At 37.1% G+C, this 17541-nt stretch overlaps 1 protein-coding gene across 7 annotated transcripts in view; it reads right to left on the bottom strand.

The window, feature by feature from the left end:
• The window catches only part of Synj1 (synaptojanin 1), a 90684-nt gene that overhangs the window by 29563 nt on the left and 43580 nt on the right, over positions 1-17541 (bottom strand). For all 7 annotated transcript variants that reach the window (XM_048346304.1, XM_048346306.1, XM_048346305.1 and 4 more), the window contains exons 13-20: positions 10764-10955; positions 7880-7964; positions 3751-3891; positions 3354-3546; positions 2362-2520; positions 1484-1640; positions 701-818; positions 389-604 (exon numbers count right to left, since the gene is read on the bottom strand). In XM_048346304.1, coding sequence (XP_048202261.1) covers positions 389-604; positions 701-818; positions 1484-1640; positions 2362-2520; positions 3354-3546; positions 3751-3891; positions 7880-7964; positions 10764-10955 — 1261 coding nt within the window. The remainder of the gene's footprint in view (positions 1-388; positions 605-700; positions 819-1483; positions 1641-2361; positions 2521-3353; positions 3547-3750; positions 3892-7879; positions 7965-10763; positions 10956-17541) is intronic.

Below are 17541 nucleotides of genomic sequence, written 5' to 3'. Positions count from 1 at the left end.
TGTCATAATTCAAGTTTTTAAACAGAGAATTCAGTTTCAAAACTTGTGCTCATTGAATAAAATCTAGATGATTCCTTTTTTTTTTTTTTTTTGCCAGTCCTGGGGCTTGAACTCAGGGGCTGAGTACTGTCCCTGGCTTCCTTTAGCTCACCACTAGTACCACAGGGCTACTTCTACCTTTTTCTGTTTTTGTGGTTCTGAGGCATTAAACCCAGGACTTCATGCATGCTAGGCAAGTACTCTACTGCTAAACCACATTCCCAGCCCTAGATGATTCCTTTTTAAAGACAGAAATCCTATTATTCAAACACTAAATTAGGTGATTTATACTATAGAAACACTACTGTATATTAATCATGAACTGCCGATGGATAAACACTTTACTCACCTTATAAGTATAACTTCACCAAAACTTGCAAACTGACGCAGAAGTTCATCAATCAAAGCATCATCAAAAAAATTATTTTCTTGCAAAGAACTTTTGATGGAGACCAATACTGTACCATCTGGTGGACCCTGAACTGCAATGACTTCTTTATAAATGTTTTGCCTCTCTTCAGCTTCAACTTCAAATATATCTATATCAATCAGGGCAATAACAGGCCTTAAAGTATAAAGATAAATTAAATGTATTAGAAATGTTTCAAAAAGGATGGATTTCAAACAAACTTCAAACTAAAAATATTGAGGTTGTTTAAACCTGTGGTCAGAAGTCTTCAGCTCGGCTCTTCCATAGTGCAGCAAAGTACCAGGAGTCCACGTGTAAAGGATTTTGCTTTCATCTTGAAAACTGGCATTTAGAAGGTCTAAATCTTCAGCTGTATAACAGAACAAAAGAAAACACAAGCAAGGCCATATCAGCAGTCAGATCACATGGAATCAGGAGGTAATGCCTTCCTTACATTAGCTCCTACTACCTAGCTGGCTAGAATGCCTGCTATACTTGTTAACAGTCAGGAAGACTAGACACTTTCACACTAAAAAAGTGTTACATGTATAATTCACTAAACAGTGTTCCATAAATAATACAGTAAATAAGGAGCAGTTAAAAATACATTTCACAAAAATATTCCCTTGCTTCTTTTTATATGAAATTATGTCACTAAGATGCTTAAAAATTAATGTTTATAAAATGTCTTCTATGTTTGAATTTCCTATATTGTTCTAGATAACCTTTTTCTTTTTTTTTCTTTTTGCCAGTCCGGGACCTTGGACTCAGGGCCTGAGCACTGCTGTCCCTGGCTTCTTCCCGCTCAAGGCTAGCAGTCTGCCACTTGAGCCACACCGCCGCTTCTGGCCGTTTTCTGTATATGTGGTGCTGGGGAATCGAACCTAGGGCCTCGTGTATCCGAGGCAGGCACTCTTGCCGCTAGGCTATATCCCCAGCCCTAGATAACCTTTTTCTTAATGGATAATTATTTCATCCCGTGTTTCCTCATAACATTCTCATTAATTCATCTATATAAAGAAGTCCATTTCTAACCTGATCTATCAAAAGGCCACTTCCTCCTCCTCCAGAGGACTCGGTCTGTCCACGCAGGGGTGCGGCATTTCTCACTGGTGTCGTAGTCATCAGAAAACAAGTCATACTTATAGGTCGGAGCAAAGGTTACTTTCCCCTCTAAAAATCCTCTAAAAATCTAAAATAATACACACAAAATAATTTCAAAATGCATGAAAGTTTTGTTTTCATTCATAGCCACTCAGAAATGTTTATTACATGCTGGATATCCTCAGACAAAATTTGTATCCACTTGATAAACTCAGAATGGATCAAAGCTTTAAAAATGGAAAGAAAAAAACACCTAAAATATAGCATCTTTCCTACTAGTTGATCTTCAGCCAAATAACAATAACAAAACTTATAAGGGAAACCTCCTTCCCTTGATCTCTACAGCACATTTAGAACTGTATGTTTCCAAAACCACCTGGCCTAATGTTATATTCTCCAATAAAGAGCAGAAACCTAGAATTATTAAGTAGTGCTTAAAGTTTAAGAATTCAGGTCTGATAATCCCTAGGCACTATACCAAATGGTCTCTTAAGATTCTAAATTACTTTCATCTTCCTCACAATAGTACATCCCTTCCATTTTTTATTTGAAAGTACATCTTATAAAGTCAGAATACATTTTTCTCCAAGAGAAGAATTGTGTATTCTCTTACCTTTTTTTCCTTCTCCCCTTCCTCCCTTCCCTACCCCCATCCTGTCTTTCTTTTAGGAAAAGTAATTCTGTATTTATCTACACATATGTATTTAAGTAAATGGCTTGCAATAAATTTAAAAATACTGCATAAAGCATATTTTATAACTTAAAAAATCCCCTTCTACTTAATGCAAGTATCTTAAGTTTGTATATACCTGTCCAGCATTTTTCTGATTGATAAGTTGGTCGCCTGCTATAAGAGAATCCCAATTTTGCTGTTTTATGAGCTCTTTAACTTCTTCATTAGGGAGATCAATTCGATAGTTGAAATCACCACACCAAAATACATAGTCATGAGAAAACAGCATTCTTCCCTACAAGCATTGAGATGAAATTTAAAATTCAAAGCAATTAAATGATAAAAAGGTTTCATATTATTTCTTTACCTCAGACAGACCTGCCTCCATCCAAGCTCTCTTTCTTTACCCCAACAGTAACAACATACATAATAGTGAATATTGCTGATGTCCTAAGAACTACCTTAAAATTTCAAAAACCCTGCCATGGATATTTGGAATAAATTAAAATACAATTTAAAGCTTCTTTGAGAACAATGCAGCAAGGGCCAAACACAGTGGCTCTTGCTTAAAATCCTAGCTACTCAGGAGATGGGAGATCTTGAAGGATCATAGTTTGAAAGCAGTCCTTGCAAAAATTTAGACAAGCTGGGCGCTGGTGGTTCATGCCTGTAATCCTAGCTACTGAGGAGGCTGAGAGCTGAGGATCATGGTGTTCAAAGCCAGTCCAGGCAGTAAAGTCGGTGAGACTCTTATCCCCAATTAACTACCAGAAAACTGGAAGCCGTGCTATCATTCAGGTAGTAGAGTGTTAGCACTGAAGTGAAGAGCTCAGGCCCAGAGCTCAGGCCTACAGTTCAAGCTCCAAGACCAACAACAACAACAAAAGGTAAGACAACAAATAATTGTTGTCTGAGCTTGGCCCCAGGCAACAATGCAAGACCCGATCTATAACTTAAGCAGAAAATGGCTAGGGGCATGGTTCACACAGGTAGAGATCTGCCTAGCAAGTTTATTAAAAATGAATAGGGTCATGGAGAGATAATACACTTGCCAAGGACATCCTTCCCTGAGGTTAAGCCCCAATACTGTTAGAATAAAAACAGAAAACACAAGCATCAGAAGCTCACCATGGGAAAACTCAGTTTCCGTGCTATTTCTACAAAATCTTCATTTCTTTCTTTGACCTGTGATTGCCCTGCAGCAAAGTGGCTACAGACAAAGCAAAGGCTGGTGGTATGGAAAAGCATGCGGATGGCAACTGCTCCCTTATTTCCAGTTGCTCCTCCCATCCCAGTCTTCACAGTATCAACTGCAACATCCCTTTGAAACAAAGAATTTTGAAGGGGAGATGAGATATTCTGCAAGCAGGAAATTAGCTTTCACTATTACATGATTATATAACTTCATTATCATGTGGTATTTTGAGAACCCTGTAAAATACTACATTGAAGCTATTAGTGACTCTTGAATTGTAAACACATTTTAGAACAACTTTGACAAGTGTTTCTCTACCAGCTCACTGACCTGATAAAAGGAGCATGCTGTGGTCTGATAAAAACAAACAGGCAGACGCCCACCAACTGCTCAGAAGCCAGCAGCACATACTTATTGTCTCTGGAGATTGTCTTCTGAAGCTCTACAGCCCACAGCTTCTGATTTGTTGTGCTACAGAAAGATTAAAAAGAGCATCTTTAGGAAAATACTATACTTCAAAAAAAAAACTATGCTATACTTTAAAAAAATATTCTTCATTGTTATTATAAAGGTAATGTATGGAAAGATTACAGTTATATAAGTCAGGTACAGAAGAAGATATAATTTTAATCTAAGTTTCATAAAATGGAAATTTTTATGCAGACTATTTTTGTTTCCCATAAAAAGAAAACCTCTACCTTTAGCCAAAATAATACATTTCAAAATTTAATCTATGATTTCTTTACAGAGTAAGTATAAGCTGACATAGGGATAACACAGTCAGGTAATGTCAAGTTTCACTATTTTTTTTGCCAGTCCTGGGGCTCAAACTCAGGGCTTGAGCACTGTCCCTGGCTTCTTTTCACTCAAGACTAGCACTCTACCATTTGAGCCACAAAGTCTCTTCTGGCTTTTTCTGTTTATGTGGTGCTGAGGAATCGAACCCAGGACTTCATGCATGCTAGGCAAGCACTCTACCACTAAGCCACATTTCTAGCTCAAGGTTTATTCTTTACTCTTTAAGGTATTCAGGGTCATAGAGAGGTATGTACTTGCAGAGGAAACCTCTCCCCTAATTTTTCTCTTTTTCCTGACTTACACTTAATTAATGTCTTGAAAACAATATTCTGGAAACCGGGAGCCAGTGACTCACACCTGTAATTCCAGCTAATACAGAGGCTCGGGTCTAAGGATAGATATTCAATGCCCAGGGAGGAAAAGTCCATTAAACTACTAGATCCAATTAACCAGCAAAAAGCAAAATGCTGGAATGGAAGCATAACTCAAGTGGTAGAGCACAAGCCATAAGCAAAAACATAAGGCCCTGAGTTCAAGCCCTATGATACTCTCTCTCTCTCTCTCTCTCACACACACACACACACACACACACACACACACACAGGGAAATTTTAAAAAGAGATATAAACAAAAGAGACAATTGTAAACTACCATTTTGTTAATAGTTTTTAACTCCATTGGCCTCCTCCACCTCCCCATCTTTTGTTTTTGGTAAAACCTGGAATCTTTTAGGTTATGTCTAAGACACAGTATTTATCCATAAATACTTCAAGATGTAACTCTAATGCATACATGACATTTTTTGGCAAGGATGGGGAGATCAGTACTAGGGACTGAACTCAAGGGCTTCTGGCTTGCTAGGCAGGCACTATAGCATTGAGCCATGGCTCCAACCCACTGGTTATTTTTGAAGCAGGGTCTCACTCCATATGGCAACCTGGGCTGTGATCCTCCTACTTGTTCTTCCCTGAATAGCTAGCGTAACAGGTGCCACAGTGTCCAGACATTATACTTCCCTCATAGCTGAGATAACAGGCACACACTACTACTCTGAACCATTAATTGGGATGAAGTCGTTTGAACTTCTTTTTTACCTATGCAGACCTCTCATTGAACCACTATACATGGCTACAACAGGACATTTAAATTTTTACATAACTACAATGCCATCATCACACTTAAACATGAACAGTTCCTTAATATCATCAAATACTCTATGTATTAATATTGAAACCTCTAAAACTATCTACAAAATATCTTTCTGCATTTGGTTTGGCTCTCTAAATTGGGCCAAACATGGCTTAGGTAACACAGTTAGTTTGCCCTGGCTCTTGAATCTCTCTCAAGCTTATTAGTCTCTCAACTCTCCTTGCAAACCTGTTTTAATGCTATTGTTGTTGTTGCTAAAGAAAACTGGTTCATTCGTCTTTAATATGTTCAACAGTCTGGATTTGGCTGGTGTGCCCTCTGGTATCTTATCACTCTACAACTGATACTTGTTAAGAAAGATAAGTTGTGTATTTATTTTAGAGACTTAAGAAAGATAAGTTATGGGGCTGGGGATATAGCCTAGTGGCAAGAGTGCCTGCCTCGGATACACGAGGCCCTAGGTTCGATTCCCCAGCACCACATATACAGAAAACGGCCAGAAGCGGCGCTGTGGCTCAAGTGGCGGAGTGCTAGCCTTGAGCGGGAAGAAGCCAGGGACAGTGCTCAGGCCCTGAGTCCAAGGCCCAGGACTAGCCAAAAAAAAAAAAAGAAAGATAAGTTATGTATTTATTTTGGCAAAAAAAAAAATCTAGCTGGTGCTGTGTACCTCCCACAGAGTCACAGGGAGAGGCTATTATATCGGTAAGTCTACAGTACTCCAAAATTCCCCATTAGCCCTTGTAATGAAATTGACAATCATTGCTCACATCTATTATTTTGCTAAGAATTGCAAAATCTTGATTTTGTAATTTCATTGTTGTATAGGCAATTGTAACAAATCGAATTGTAGTTTTTCTAGACAGAACTTTTAAATCATCTATTCAATTATGCTTACAAGAAAGATAGAACAAACCACATATAAATCTGCATACTTACAGTCAGCTGATATTTGACAAAGAAGCTAAAGACATACAATGGAAAAAACATAGCCTCTTCAACTACTGGTGCTGGGAAAAGTGGGAAGCCACATGTGGAAAACTCAAAGTGGACCCTAGCCTATCACGGATACACCAAGATTAACTCAAAATGGATTAAAGACCTCAACATCAGACCTGAAAGCCTGAAACTACTGAAGGACAGAGTAGGAGAGACACTAGAAGTTATAGGCATAGGCAGGAACTTCCTGAACAGAGGAGTCCCAGGGGCACAACAGATAGGGGACAGACTCGACAAATGGGACTATTACAAAATAAAAAGTTTCTGCACAGCTAAAGACATAGCCACTAAACTAGAAAGACAGCCAACCATATGGGAAAAGATCTTCACCAGCACAACAACAGACAAAGGCCTAATTTCTATCATCTACAGAGAACTCAAGAAACTAACCCCCTCCAAACCCAGTAAACCAATTATTAAATGGGCAAAGGAGCTAAAGAGAGAGTTCACAGGAAAAGAAATTAAAATGGCAAAGAAACATATGAGGAAATGTTCAACAACCCTGGCAGTAAAGGAAATGCAAATAAAAACAACCCTGAGATACCACCTCACTCCAGTTAGAATGACCTATACTCTGAACTCAGGCAACAACAAATGCTGGAGGGGATGCGGGGAAAGAGGAACCCTTCCCCATTGTTGGTGGGAGTGCAAATTAGTACAACCACTTTGGAGAACAGTATGGAGGTTCCTCAAAAAGCTCAACATAGACCTACCCTATGACCCAGCCTTACCACTCCTAGGCATCTATCCTGAACAACAGGATCCAGGATACCATAAAGATACCTGCACATCCATGTTTATTGCTGCACAATTCAGAATAGCCAAAATATGGAAAAAACCCAGATACCCCACTACAGATGAATGGATTCAAAAAAAGTGGTACATAATGAAATACTACATAGCAATTAGAAATGATAAAATAATGGCATTCTCAGGGAAATGGTCAGATCTTGAACAAATAATGTTGAGTGAGACAAGCCCTACAGCACAGACAACAAAGGTGCATGGTCTCCCTGATATGTGGCTGTTGTGGGTGGGGTGGGGAGAACAGTAGAGATCATGTCTGTAAAACAACAAACTTCTTTTCAAATGGTATTTCCACATGTTTTGGTCAGCAAATTTACATTATGTCTCTAAAACCCAACAATTACTGAAAAGGCATAAAAAGGTCTAGGATAGACCTATCACAAGAGCTCAACAACTACTTTTTATAATGCTAACTGTAACGGATTTACTATTGCTATTTATAATTAAATGTTTGCAGAGTTTTAGTTTTAATTATTTTTAATATAATAAAGTCGAGATGTAAACAATATTAATAAATTCTTGAAACAGAATACTTTTAAGTGTGCAGAGAGCTCTTCCAACCAATAAGTTTGAGAACTGCTACTATACACTTTAAAAAGCACCTTTCCATCTATTATCTTAACCTAGTCCCATAACAATTCATTAAGTTACCCTGTCTTTCTTATCCCTCACAGCACAATTTTCCAGTGTTAATACCTGATTAGCTTACCTTGCATTCACAATGTTTCCAGCATTCAGCTCTACCATTTCTTCAAAACCAATTGCAAATATATCAGTTGGCTTACTTCTTTTGTCTATAATAAAGCATTCAAGAAATACCTTTAAGTATAGCCTTATTTAAACGGCAACTCAATATAACACAACACACAACAGGATCTCATAAAATTTCTATGGACTTTTGTTTGCTTGATTGAGACAAATCTCACTACGTAGTCCAGGCTAGCATCAAACTCTCCTTCCTTCACTTTCTGAGTACTGGGATGAAAGTTATATAACCACCAGGCCTGGCTCAGTTTGTTCTTCTTCTTCTTCTTTTTTTTTTTTTTTTTTTTTTGCCAGTCCTGGGGCTTGGGACTCAGGGCCTGAGCACTGTCTATAGCTTCTGTTTGCTCAAGGCTAGCACTCTACCACTTCTGGCTTTTTCTGTTTATGCGGTGCTAAAGAATCGAACCTAGGGCTTTATGTATGCTACAGGCAAGCACTCTACTGCTAAGACACATTCCTAGCCCCTTGTTCTTTTATTTTTTTTCCCAGTTTAACCAAATTCACATTAAAGATAAAAACTCATGATTCAGATAGTAATTTTACTGTCTACTAAAATATCTTTAACTTGGTTAAGATTAGTATCTATCTATCTATCTATCTATCTATCTATCTATCTATCTATCTATCTATCTATCTATCTATCTATCTGTGTGGTTTGAACTAAAGGTCTCATGCTTGCTAGGCATTTGAACTACATTCTTAGCCCAAAGACTGTTGTTCTTAAATATCCCTAAACCAGGAATCATTTAGAAATAACTTGCCAAAGTTTGGACCATCAATAGCAGAGAAGCAAGACACTTCTCATAGGATAAATGAATCAGAATTGGAAAGGTAAAGGAACTATTCAGAACAGGAACAAAGAATAAAGAAACTAGAAATCTGTTTGAAATTGAAGACATCTGGGAAGCATTTTTCACAATCAAACTTGGTCCTTGATCTTTTCTTTGTCTGGATCTCCTGGAAATCTAGGAAAATGAGAAGAGAACCAAGGGCTATGACACATCATTTTGTCCCTGGCTATTAGTCCTCTCAATAACTGAAAAGGGCTAAAAAGAACAAAAGCTGCTCCAGGTAAAGTAGGCCAGAGTTTTTTTATAGGTTCCAAGAATTGAGAAATAATGACAAATAGCTAGAATGACTGAGCAAATACTATGGACTAATTTAAGAAATACAAAAGATGTATTGGATGTCACAAGGCTCAAACCTTCACCATCTCACTAATTATTACACAGACATCCAATAAAAAAAACTTTTTTGCACAGAGCCTTTAGAACACCTAACAACTTGCTCAAGTTTATACATAAAATACAGCATGAAAGAGACTCAGGATTCAGGTCATCTGCTTTCTATTCTGTGTCATTGGCACTATTGGCTACAAGACTGTGAGGTTACTTCTCTTTCTGTGTCTACATTCCTCAACTGCAAAATTGTAAATCTGTCATTATAATAGGTTTGCATTTGGATTAAATAAACATAAATTATAGGTATAAATCTTTTAATTTCCCACTTTAATGTGGGAAGATCTCATAAAGTAAGATGCAACTGCTTAAAAATAACTAAAACATCAGAAGCCAGTGTTTCATATCTATAATTCAAGTTACTGAAGAAACTGAAACCTAGAGACTATGGTGTGAAGCCAGCTCAGATAGAAGTCTGTGAGACTCTTATTTCCAATTAGCTAACAAAAGGGCTGTATGGAGAAATGGCTTTAAATGGTAGAGCACTAGCCATTTGAAAGCCCAGGGAGCATGAGGCTCTGAGTTTCAAATATACATAACAGCAAAAGGAAAAAAATAATACTAAAAAACAAAAATAATGTATGTCTCATTTTATTTTCTACACTTCACCTTTATGTACAATAAAAAGTCTTTTAAGAAGAGGGCCTTAAATTCTAGAATCAAATCAACATCATAACAAAAATATCCTTGGCTTAATGTTTGTGTGAACAACAACCAAGTTTTGCTAGGATAAACAGTACTGTTACATTATAAAGTGCCAACAAATATTACAAGACCCACTCTAAAAAATGGGACTTACTAAAATTGGAAATAAAATTTCAATTTTCAATTACAAAATAACAATTGGTTCATGTCCAGTGATAAGAATAAAACAAACTAGTTTCCCTTGCATGTGTGGTTGCCTTACATATTTTTTCTTATTTCCAAGAATCAACTAGCTAAGTGTTTTTTTTCCCCCTCACTATTATGAGATAGAAAAAAAAAAAAAAGGATTAGGGCTGGGAATATGGCCTAGTGGTAGAGTGCTTGCCTCGCATACATGGAGCCCTGGGTTCGATTCCCCAGTACCACATATACAGAAAAAGCCAGAAGTGACGTTGTGATTCAAGTGGTAGAGTGCTAGCCTTGAGCAAAAAGAAGTCAGGGACAGTGATCAGGCCCTGAGTTCAAGCCCCAGGACTGGCAAACCACCCCCCCCCCCAAAAAAAAACCCAAAACCAAAAAAAGAAAAAAAAAAGAGGGGGGCTGGGAATATGGCCTAGTGATAGAGTGCTTGCCTTCTATACATGAAGCCCTGGGTTCAATTCCTCAGCACCACATATATAGAAAAAGTCAGAAGGGACGCTGTGGCTCAAGTGGTAGAGTACTAGCCGTGAGCAAAAAGAAGCCATGGACTATGCTCAGGCCCTGAATCCCAAGCCCCAGCACTGGCAAAAAAAAAAAAAGGTTAAGACGTTAATGGGTTTAATGTATAGAAATATTGACTATGAAAGATATAACAGAAGCTCAAGTATTTTTAATGCATATTATGAACTGCCTGTCTCACAGTCACTCAGGATTTTAGTTAAACCCACATTATGAAAAGCCAACCTTGAAACTCTTGGATGCCAGCTAACTTGGGTGCATCAAGAAGCCAGTCAGTGAGTGTCTGATTCTTAAAAGCTATGCTGCGAAACTGCTTTCCACCATTTACATTCCAGGTTCCAACACATACTCGAATTTTCTTGGGCTTTGAATACTTGTAGAAGTTCTCACACATGCTCTTTAGTACTTTTGAAGATGCTAATCAAAAACAAGACATAACAGAATTTTAGTGGCATTAAACCATTTAGAAAAATTGATCTTTATAACTGAGAGGATGTCTAGAAAACATAAAGATCATTCATCATCACAAGCACAAGATGCATGCACAAGGCACAAGAAAAAAAGACGTCTTGAGTGCAAAGCCCAGAAAGCAGCACTTAGGCAACACAAGTTTTTAAAATAGACCACAAACTTACATATAATAGTGTAAAAAAATTACATAATTATTGCAGCATACATGCAGAACAGTCTGTTTCCATGAAATGGTATGACATTTTATGATGTACAAAACTTAGAAACCATACTTTTTAGGAATATAGCAACTGACTGTCATACAACTTTTATTTAAAATAAATATAAACAAAAATTTATTTTTCCCAAGCAAAAACATTTAACAACATTTACAATCTTCACTAACAGGCGTTTTTGATGAATAATGGATCCTTGACCAAAAAAAAGTATACATGCACGCACGTGTGCGTGCACACCTACACCCACACCCACACACAGAGGAAGATAAAGAGATGTCTGAAAAAGACAGTGCTACTGAATGCTTCTGTATCTCACTCAGGTAGAAGCCAAAGTCTTTAAAAATTGTTGATAGAGTCATAACTAACATCTTGCCTTTATGCCCTCATCTTCTGCCCTCCTGTGTTCTACCTAGTTACTGCCCTCCCTGTGTTTTGTTTTGTTTTTTAAGTAAATCACAGCCTGTTCTTACCACAGAACATACTATACTGGGTTATTCTTATAGCCTGTAACAAACACTCTTCATTCATCTCCTTTGGATCTTTGGCCTTCCCTTTCTGTTTTATTAAAAAATTCACTCTTCTCTTCTCTGCCCCTCCTTGCTAATTTTTTCCACTGTATTTACAATTATAGACTACCATCTCTAATTTAAAATCTGAAAACCTGAAACTAAAAAAGTTTTGAGTGCCAACACAATGCTCAAAAGTTTAGGGTTATGAGGGGCTGGGGTTATAGCCTAGTGGCAAGAGTGCCTGCCTCGGATACACGAGGCCCTAGGTTCGATTCCCCAGCACCACATATACAAAAAACGGCCAGAAGCGGCGCTGTGGCTCAAGTGGCAGAGTGCTAGCCTTGAGCGGGAAGAAGCCAGGGACAGTGCTCAGGCCCTGAGTCCAAGGCCCAGGACTGGCCAAAAAAAAAAAAAAAAAAAAAGTTTAGGGTTATGAAGTGTCTGATTATCAAACTTTCAGATTAGAGATTCTCAGAAGTAAAACCTTTGAAAATATTCCAAAATCCAAAAAATAAATCTGAATCACTCTGGTTATGGAAATTTCAGGTAACTAATACTCTTCTATCCTATAACCATATCCTTTCATGAGAAGCTCTCTGGAGATAGAAATATACCATTCTCCAGTAACAAAGAATGTCTAGGACAAAAAGTTCTCAAAAAGATAATTATTAAATAACTAATGTTCATACATTTTGAATTTTCAGTCTCTCTCCTGCCTACTTTTTTGTTTGCCACTTGGTTTTCTGCCTTTTAAGACATACTCTAGCTTCTTTAAATTCTTGGCACTTAAAAGTGAGTAGACTAAGCCAGGTGCTGGTGGCTCATACCTATAATTCTAGCTATTTAGGAGGCTGAGATATGAGGATCAGGGTTCAAATCCAGCCTGGGCAGGAAAGTCCATGAGACTCTTATCCCAATAAACTACTAAAAAAAAAAAAAGCTCCAAGTGGCACTGTGGCTCAAGTGGTAGAGCACTAGCGTTGAGCACAGACAGGCTCAGGGACAGAGCCTAGGTCCTGAGTTCAAACCCTAGCACTAGCAAAAAGTGAAAATAAAAAAGTGAATAGAACCTTAACAGGAATTCAGGTTAAAATCAGAATTTGTATTTAATTTGAAGTTAACTTGTAAGTAGACAATTAAAATAAAAACTTTTTTTTTTTTTTTTTTTTTTTTTTTTTGGCCAGTCCTGGGGCCTGAACTCAGGGCCTGAGCACTGTCCCTGGCTTCCTTTTGCTCAAGGCTAGCACTCTGCCACTTGAGCCACAGCGCCACTTCTGGCCGTTTTCTGTATATATGTGGTGCTGAGGAATTGAACCCAGGGCCTCATGTATACGAGGCAAGCACTCTTGCCACTAGGCCATATCCCCAGCCCCAAATAAAAACTTCTTATCATGTATCATATTTTACTCTGGTATTACTTGATGATACCAACAAACAGTTTCCAGAGGAAAAGAATGGAAAAGGAAAAGGACATTTCAGTATTTTGAAGATAATTTTGATTTGTGGATTGCCTATAGGAACTGTAGATTTGGATGATAGCCATTTCCCCAGTGGTTCCAAGAGCAAACGTGCAGATTTTTAACTCTCTTACTATTCGATATGTTTATTTTCTACTAAGTGGTAATAAAAGTAGATTATTTTCTCTCTATTGTTTGTTGGTTGGTTGGTTAACAGAGAGCAAAATATACTTAGAAAAGCCTCTTTATTACTACTGTTTATCATTGGTCTTTTATTTATTTATTTATTTTTTGGTGCTCATTCTGGGGCTTGAACTCAAGGGGCCTGGGCACTATTCCTGAGGGTTTGGTTTTGCAAAAGGCTGGTGCTTTATCACTTGAGCCACCGCGCTCCACTTCCAGCTTTTTTGTGGTTAACTGGAGATATGAGCATCCTGGTCTTTTTCCTGCCTAGGCTGGCTGGCTTCAAACCATGATCCTCAGATCTTAGCCACCTAAATAGCTAGGATTACAGCATGAGCCACTGGCACCTAGCTTATCACTGGTCTTTATAATTAAAGTAAACTGGACTGGGGATATAGCCTAGTGGCAAGAGTGCCTGCCTCGGATACACGAGGCCCTAGGTTTGATTCCCCAGCACCACATATACAGAAAACGGCCAGAAGCGGCGCTGTGGCTCAAGCGGCAGAGTGCTAGCCTTGAGCAGGAAGAAGCCAGGGACAGTGCTCAGGCCCTGAGTCCAAGGCCCAGGACTGGCCAAAAAAAAAATAATAATAAAATAAAAAATATATATGTAATTAAAGTAAACTGTCATTGTTATTATAGTGGAAAGATTTTTTTTTAATGATAATATGGCTTAAAATATTCAGCAGGACAACAATAAGGAGGATGAACAGAAGTTTCCTGCTTTTTAATCAGTAAAGTCAAATCAGCCCTTCAATGAAATCAGAAGGCAAAAAAAAAAAGTCCTACTTCATTAACTGAGTGTAGTACTTAAAAATATGTTTGTGCCCATGAAACAGGTGTCCATTTCTAAATACAATATAATTTCAGAAAACTGTATTATATAACCTCAAAACATTAGCAATCCATTTCTATCCTTCTCAAACAACAACCACCCAGCTTCTCAAAAGCTCTAGATCAATAACAAGGCAAAACTATTATCAATTAATACCAAATCTAAAGAAAGGGAGAAAAATGTCATTTTCTCAAATAAGTTTCTAGCAAGTTTCACTTCTTTTTTTATTTGTCATAGATTTATCTTTAAAGCTAGATCATAAATCTAGTCCAGGGAAGATCCCCTATGAATAAATAGTGAAGAAAAATAATAACTATCATATATAATTCTGAATTTGTTAGCAATATTGGTGAAGTTTAAAATTAAAAGATTTCAGGTCATATTTTAGTCCAAGTCTGTAGCTACAGGAAATTTGTCATCTATATTGTAAAAGAATAAGATAAGGCCTTCCTAAATACTGCATGGGCATGACAAATATACGTATTCATAAATGGCACAGACAGTACTCAGAAATGGTAGACATAGTACTCTTAAATTAATCCACTAGCGGGCTGGGAATATAGCTTAGTGGCAAGAGTGCTTGCCTTGTATACATGAAACCCTAGGTTTGATTCCCCAGCACCACATATATGGAAAATGGCCAGAAGTGGTGCTGTGGCTCAAGTGACAGAATGCTAGCCTTGAGCAAAAAAGAAGCCAGGGACAGTCTCAGGCTGAGTCCAAGGCCTAGGACTAGCCTAGGACTAGTCACATCTGAATTTTTTTCTAACAGCCAAGTGAGAATTAAGTATTAACACCAATAATGCTTGTTTAAAAGAGATTACACTAGCTGAATTATCTTAAACTAGAACTAAGCTTTTGATGCAGGAAGACAAAAAATGCTATATATTTCCTTCTGAATGAAGTACTTAATTTGCCAAAGCTTAAACGTTTTTGACAGATTAAAACAAAATAGCAATTTACTCTGCTAGATTCTGAGGACAAAATGAGAAAGTTTCAAAGCATATATCTTTGTGTAAAATTTTTAAAAAAACACTATTTTTTTATTGATTTTTCTATACTGTACCTGACTGTAATGTCTGCTCAGAAACTACGGATGCATCAAGAAGAAAACAAAGAATCATTAGTAAAACAACAAATTACAGTTCAAATCTAGAGCATAAAGACAAAACATTCTGAGATGGACTCATTTTAAACCAATCTGATGACATATTTTATTTTTTTAATGGTTATAGAACCGCCAAGAATTACAATCAAAATGTCAGTGACTGATAAAAACCCTTTGCGGCTAAAGAAATCCTTTGTGACTGGGTGATACCCACCATTTCACAATCAGAAGGCCATATATACCTGATCTTTCAGCTGCTCCTGTGGTATATGTGTATGGTTTGGCACATGTGTTTGGACGAGACTATGAGTTTAAAAACCTAAGAAACTGGAAGACATGAAAATGTGGAGGGTATAATCTTGACCTTATTATATACCTTTTAGTACTTCTTCTAAGACTCACCTCTTGAGACATACCATCAGTTTAGATATAACAAGATATACACATTCTAAAAACATCACTGCACTATGCAAAACTGCATAGATTATCATAGCCATGGGGCTTACGGGAAAAATGGGGTTGAAACTTGAACAGTGACACACCAAAAATAGGAACCCAATAAAAACAGCCTAGTATCATGCATGTTAAGTGGTCATAAAATGCATGAATATTTATAAGGTACTTCATCTTGAATAAAAATATGAAGTTGGCTTGGAGAAATGGGCATCAGAATGATTTAACAGGAATGGCACAAAGGTTATTGGAAAATGGATGGAAAGCTGAAACATCAGGTGTGGATGGGTATGGCTCATAACATATAGTGAACTGGGGTAGGGAAGATGTCTAAGGTGTGGGCTTATGTGTACATGCATTTTATATGCTTGTACCTTGGATCTTGGATCTGTTGGACAGTTTTCTCCATTTACCTAATGTTGTTTTGCCAATGAAATCACGCATAACCTCATGCAAAATTGGCATCATACTCAAATCATTCCCTTATATATTACCCATGTTGGAACAAATTTGCAGTTTCAAAACAAGTGTTTTAGAAGAATTGATTGTACTTTTTTAAGACAGTGTCTTGTTATATAACAGAGACTGGCCTCAAACTCATCTTGCTTCAGCCTCCTGAATGCTGGCATTACAAACATGAACCACCAAGTCCAGCTGACTATTTTTAAATTGCATATATTACATATAGTAAAGTGTGCAGGAAACTGAAAACTTGATGCTCAAATTTGGGAATAACTTAAGTTCTTTGTTTCTTTTCTTTCCTTCAACCACTTACTTTCAATTGTTGCTTAATAATGCCTCCACATCAAAGTAGGCACAGGTGGAAAGAGGTGACAAAACACAAATCAGTCAGTCTCTACACTTTTGGAAGCCAGGAAGAAAGCCTGAAGTTGAAAGTAGTAGCTAAGATCAGATTTTTTTTTTTAAAGAGTTTGAATAGGTCCCAATTCCCCAGCCTCCTTATATCCCTGAGGAGCTAGCTGTAATCAGCTACCTTCAGGGAGCCATGTGGAATTCTGAAAGAGTCCATGATCATCTATCTAACCAAGTAATTACCTGAAAGGACATTTCCCAATGCGGGAACAATTTTCTTCCAGGGAACAATTGAGGGTTTGACTTAGGGTAACAGGAAAAAAAAGGTTCACAGTGCTATAAAATAATAATGGAAAAGAAGTGGAACTAAGAAAGTCTAATTTTGTCAATTATATTTCAATAAACTAGGTGGGGAAAGGAAGTCTAATATAGTGTCTACAATGAATGCCAAATTTTCTCTTTTATATGCTTCTTGACATGAGTTCAAATTCTTTTGATTTTAATAGAAGATTAAAATAAAAAATAAAAAGTTACCTTGAAGGCCATATATTTATGTCAAATATAAAAACTGATAATAGTGGTTAGTGAATAATAAGCAGTGCTATTTTAAATTATTAATAATATGATTTAACCACTCAAACAGTAACAATTAAAAGTTAAGAATATATTAAAGAAACCTTTATTGTTATTTCAGAGAAATAACTATAGTTAGGGTTTTTTCAATAAAGCATTTAAAAATACAATCTAATTGTTCAATGCTATAAGGGCCAGCTGCATATACAAGAAATTCTGCCTTATAAAGTTAGCGATAGTTAAACTTAAGCCCTCTATCATAATATCTAAGTATACATAATCTATAGAAAAAAATAACAGGTTTGTGGCTAAATAATGCTATTGATTTCTATAAACAAATGAGACAAACTTCCTTTGGAGAATTTTTTTAAATCACCTGTATA

Source organism: Perognathus longimembris, chromosome 5, assembly GCF_023159225.1.
Source record: "Perognathus longimembris pacificus isolate PPM17 chromosome 5, ASM2315922v1, whole genome shotgun sequence".
Classification (NCBI taxonomy): Eukaryota; Metazoa; Chordata; class Mammalia; order Rodentia; family Heteromyidae; genus Perognathus; species Perognathus longimembris.
Note: the sequence above shows the minus strand (reverse complement) of the source record. Positions and strands in the feature narration are given on the sequence as shown.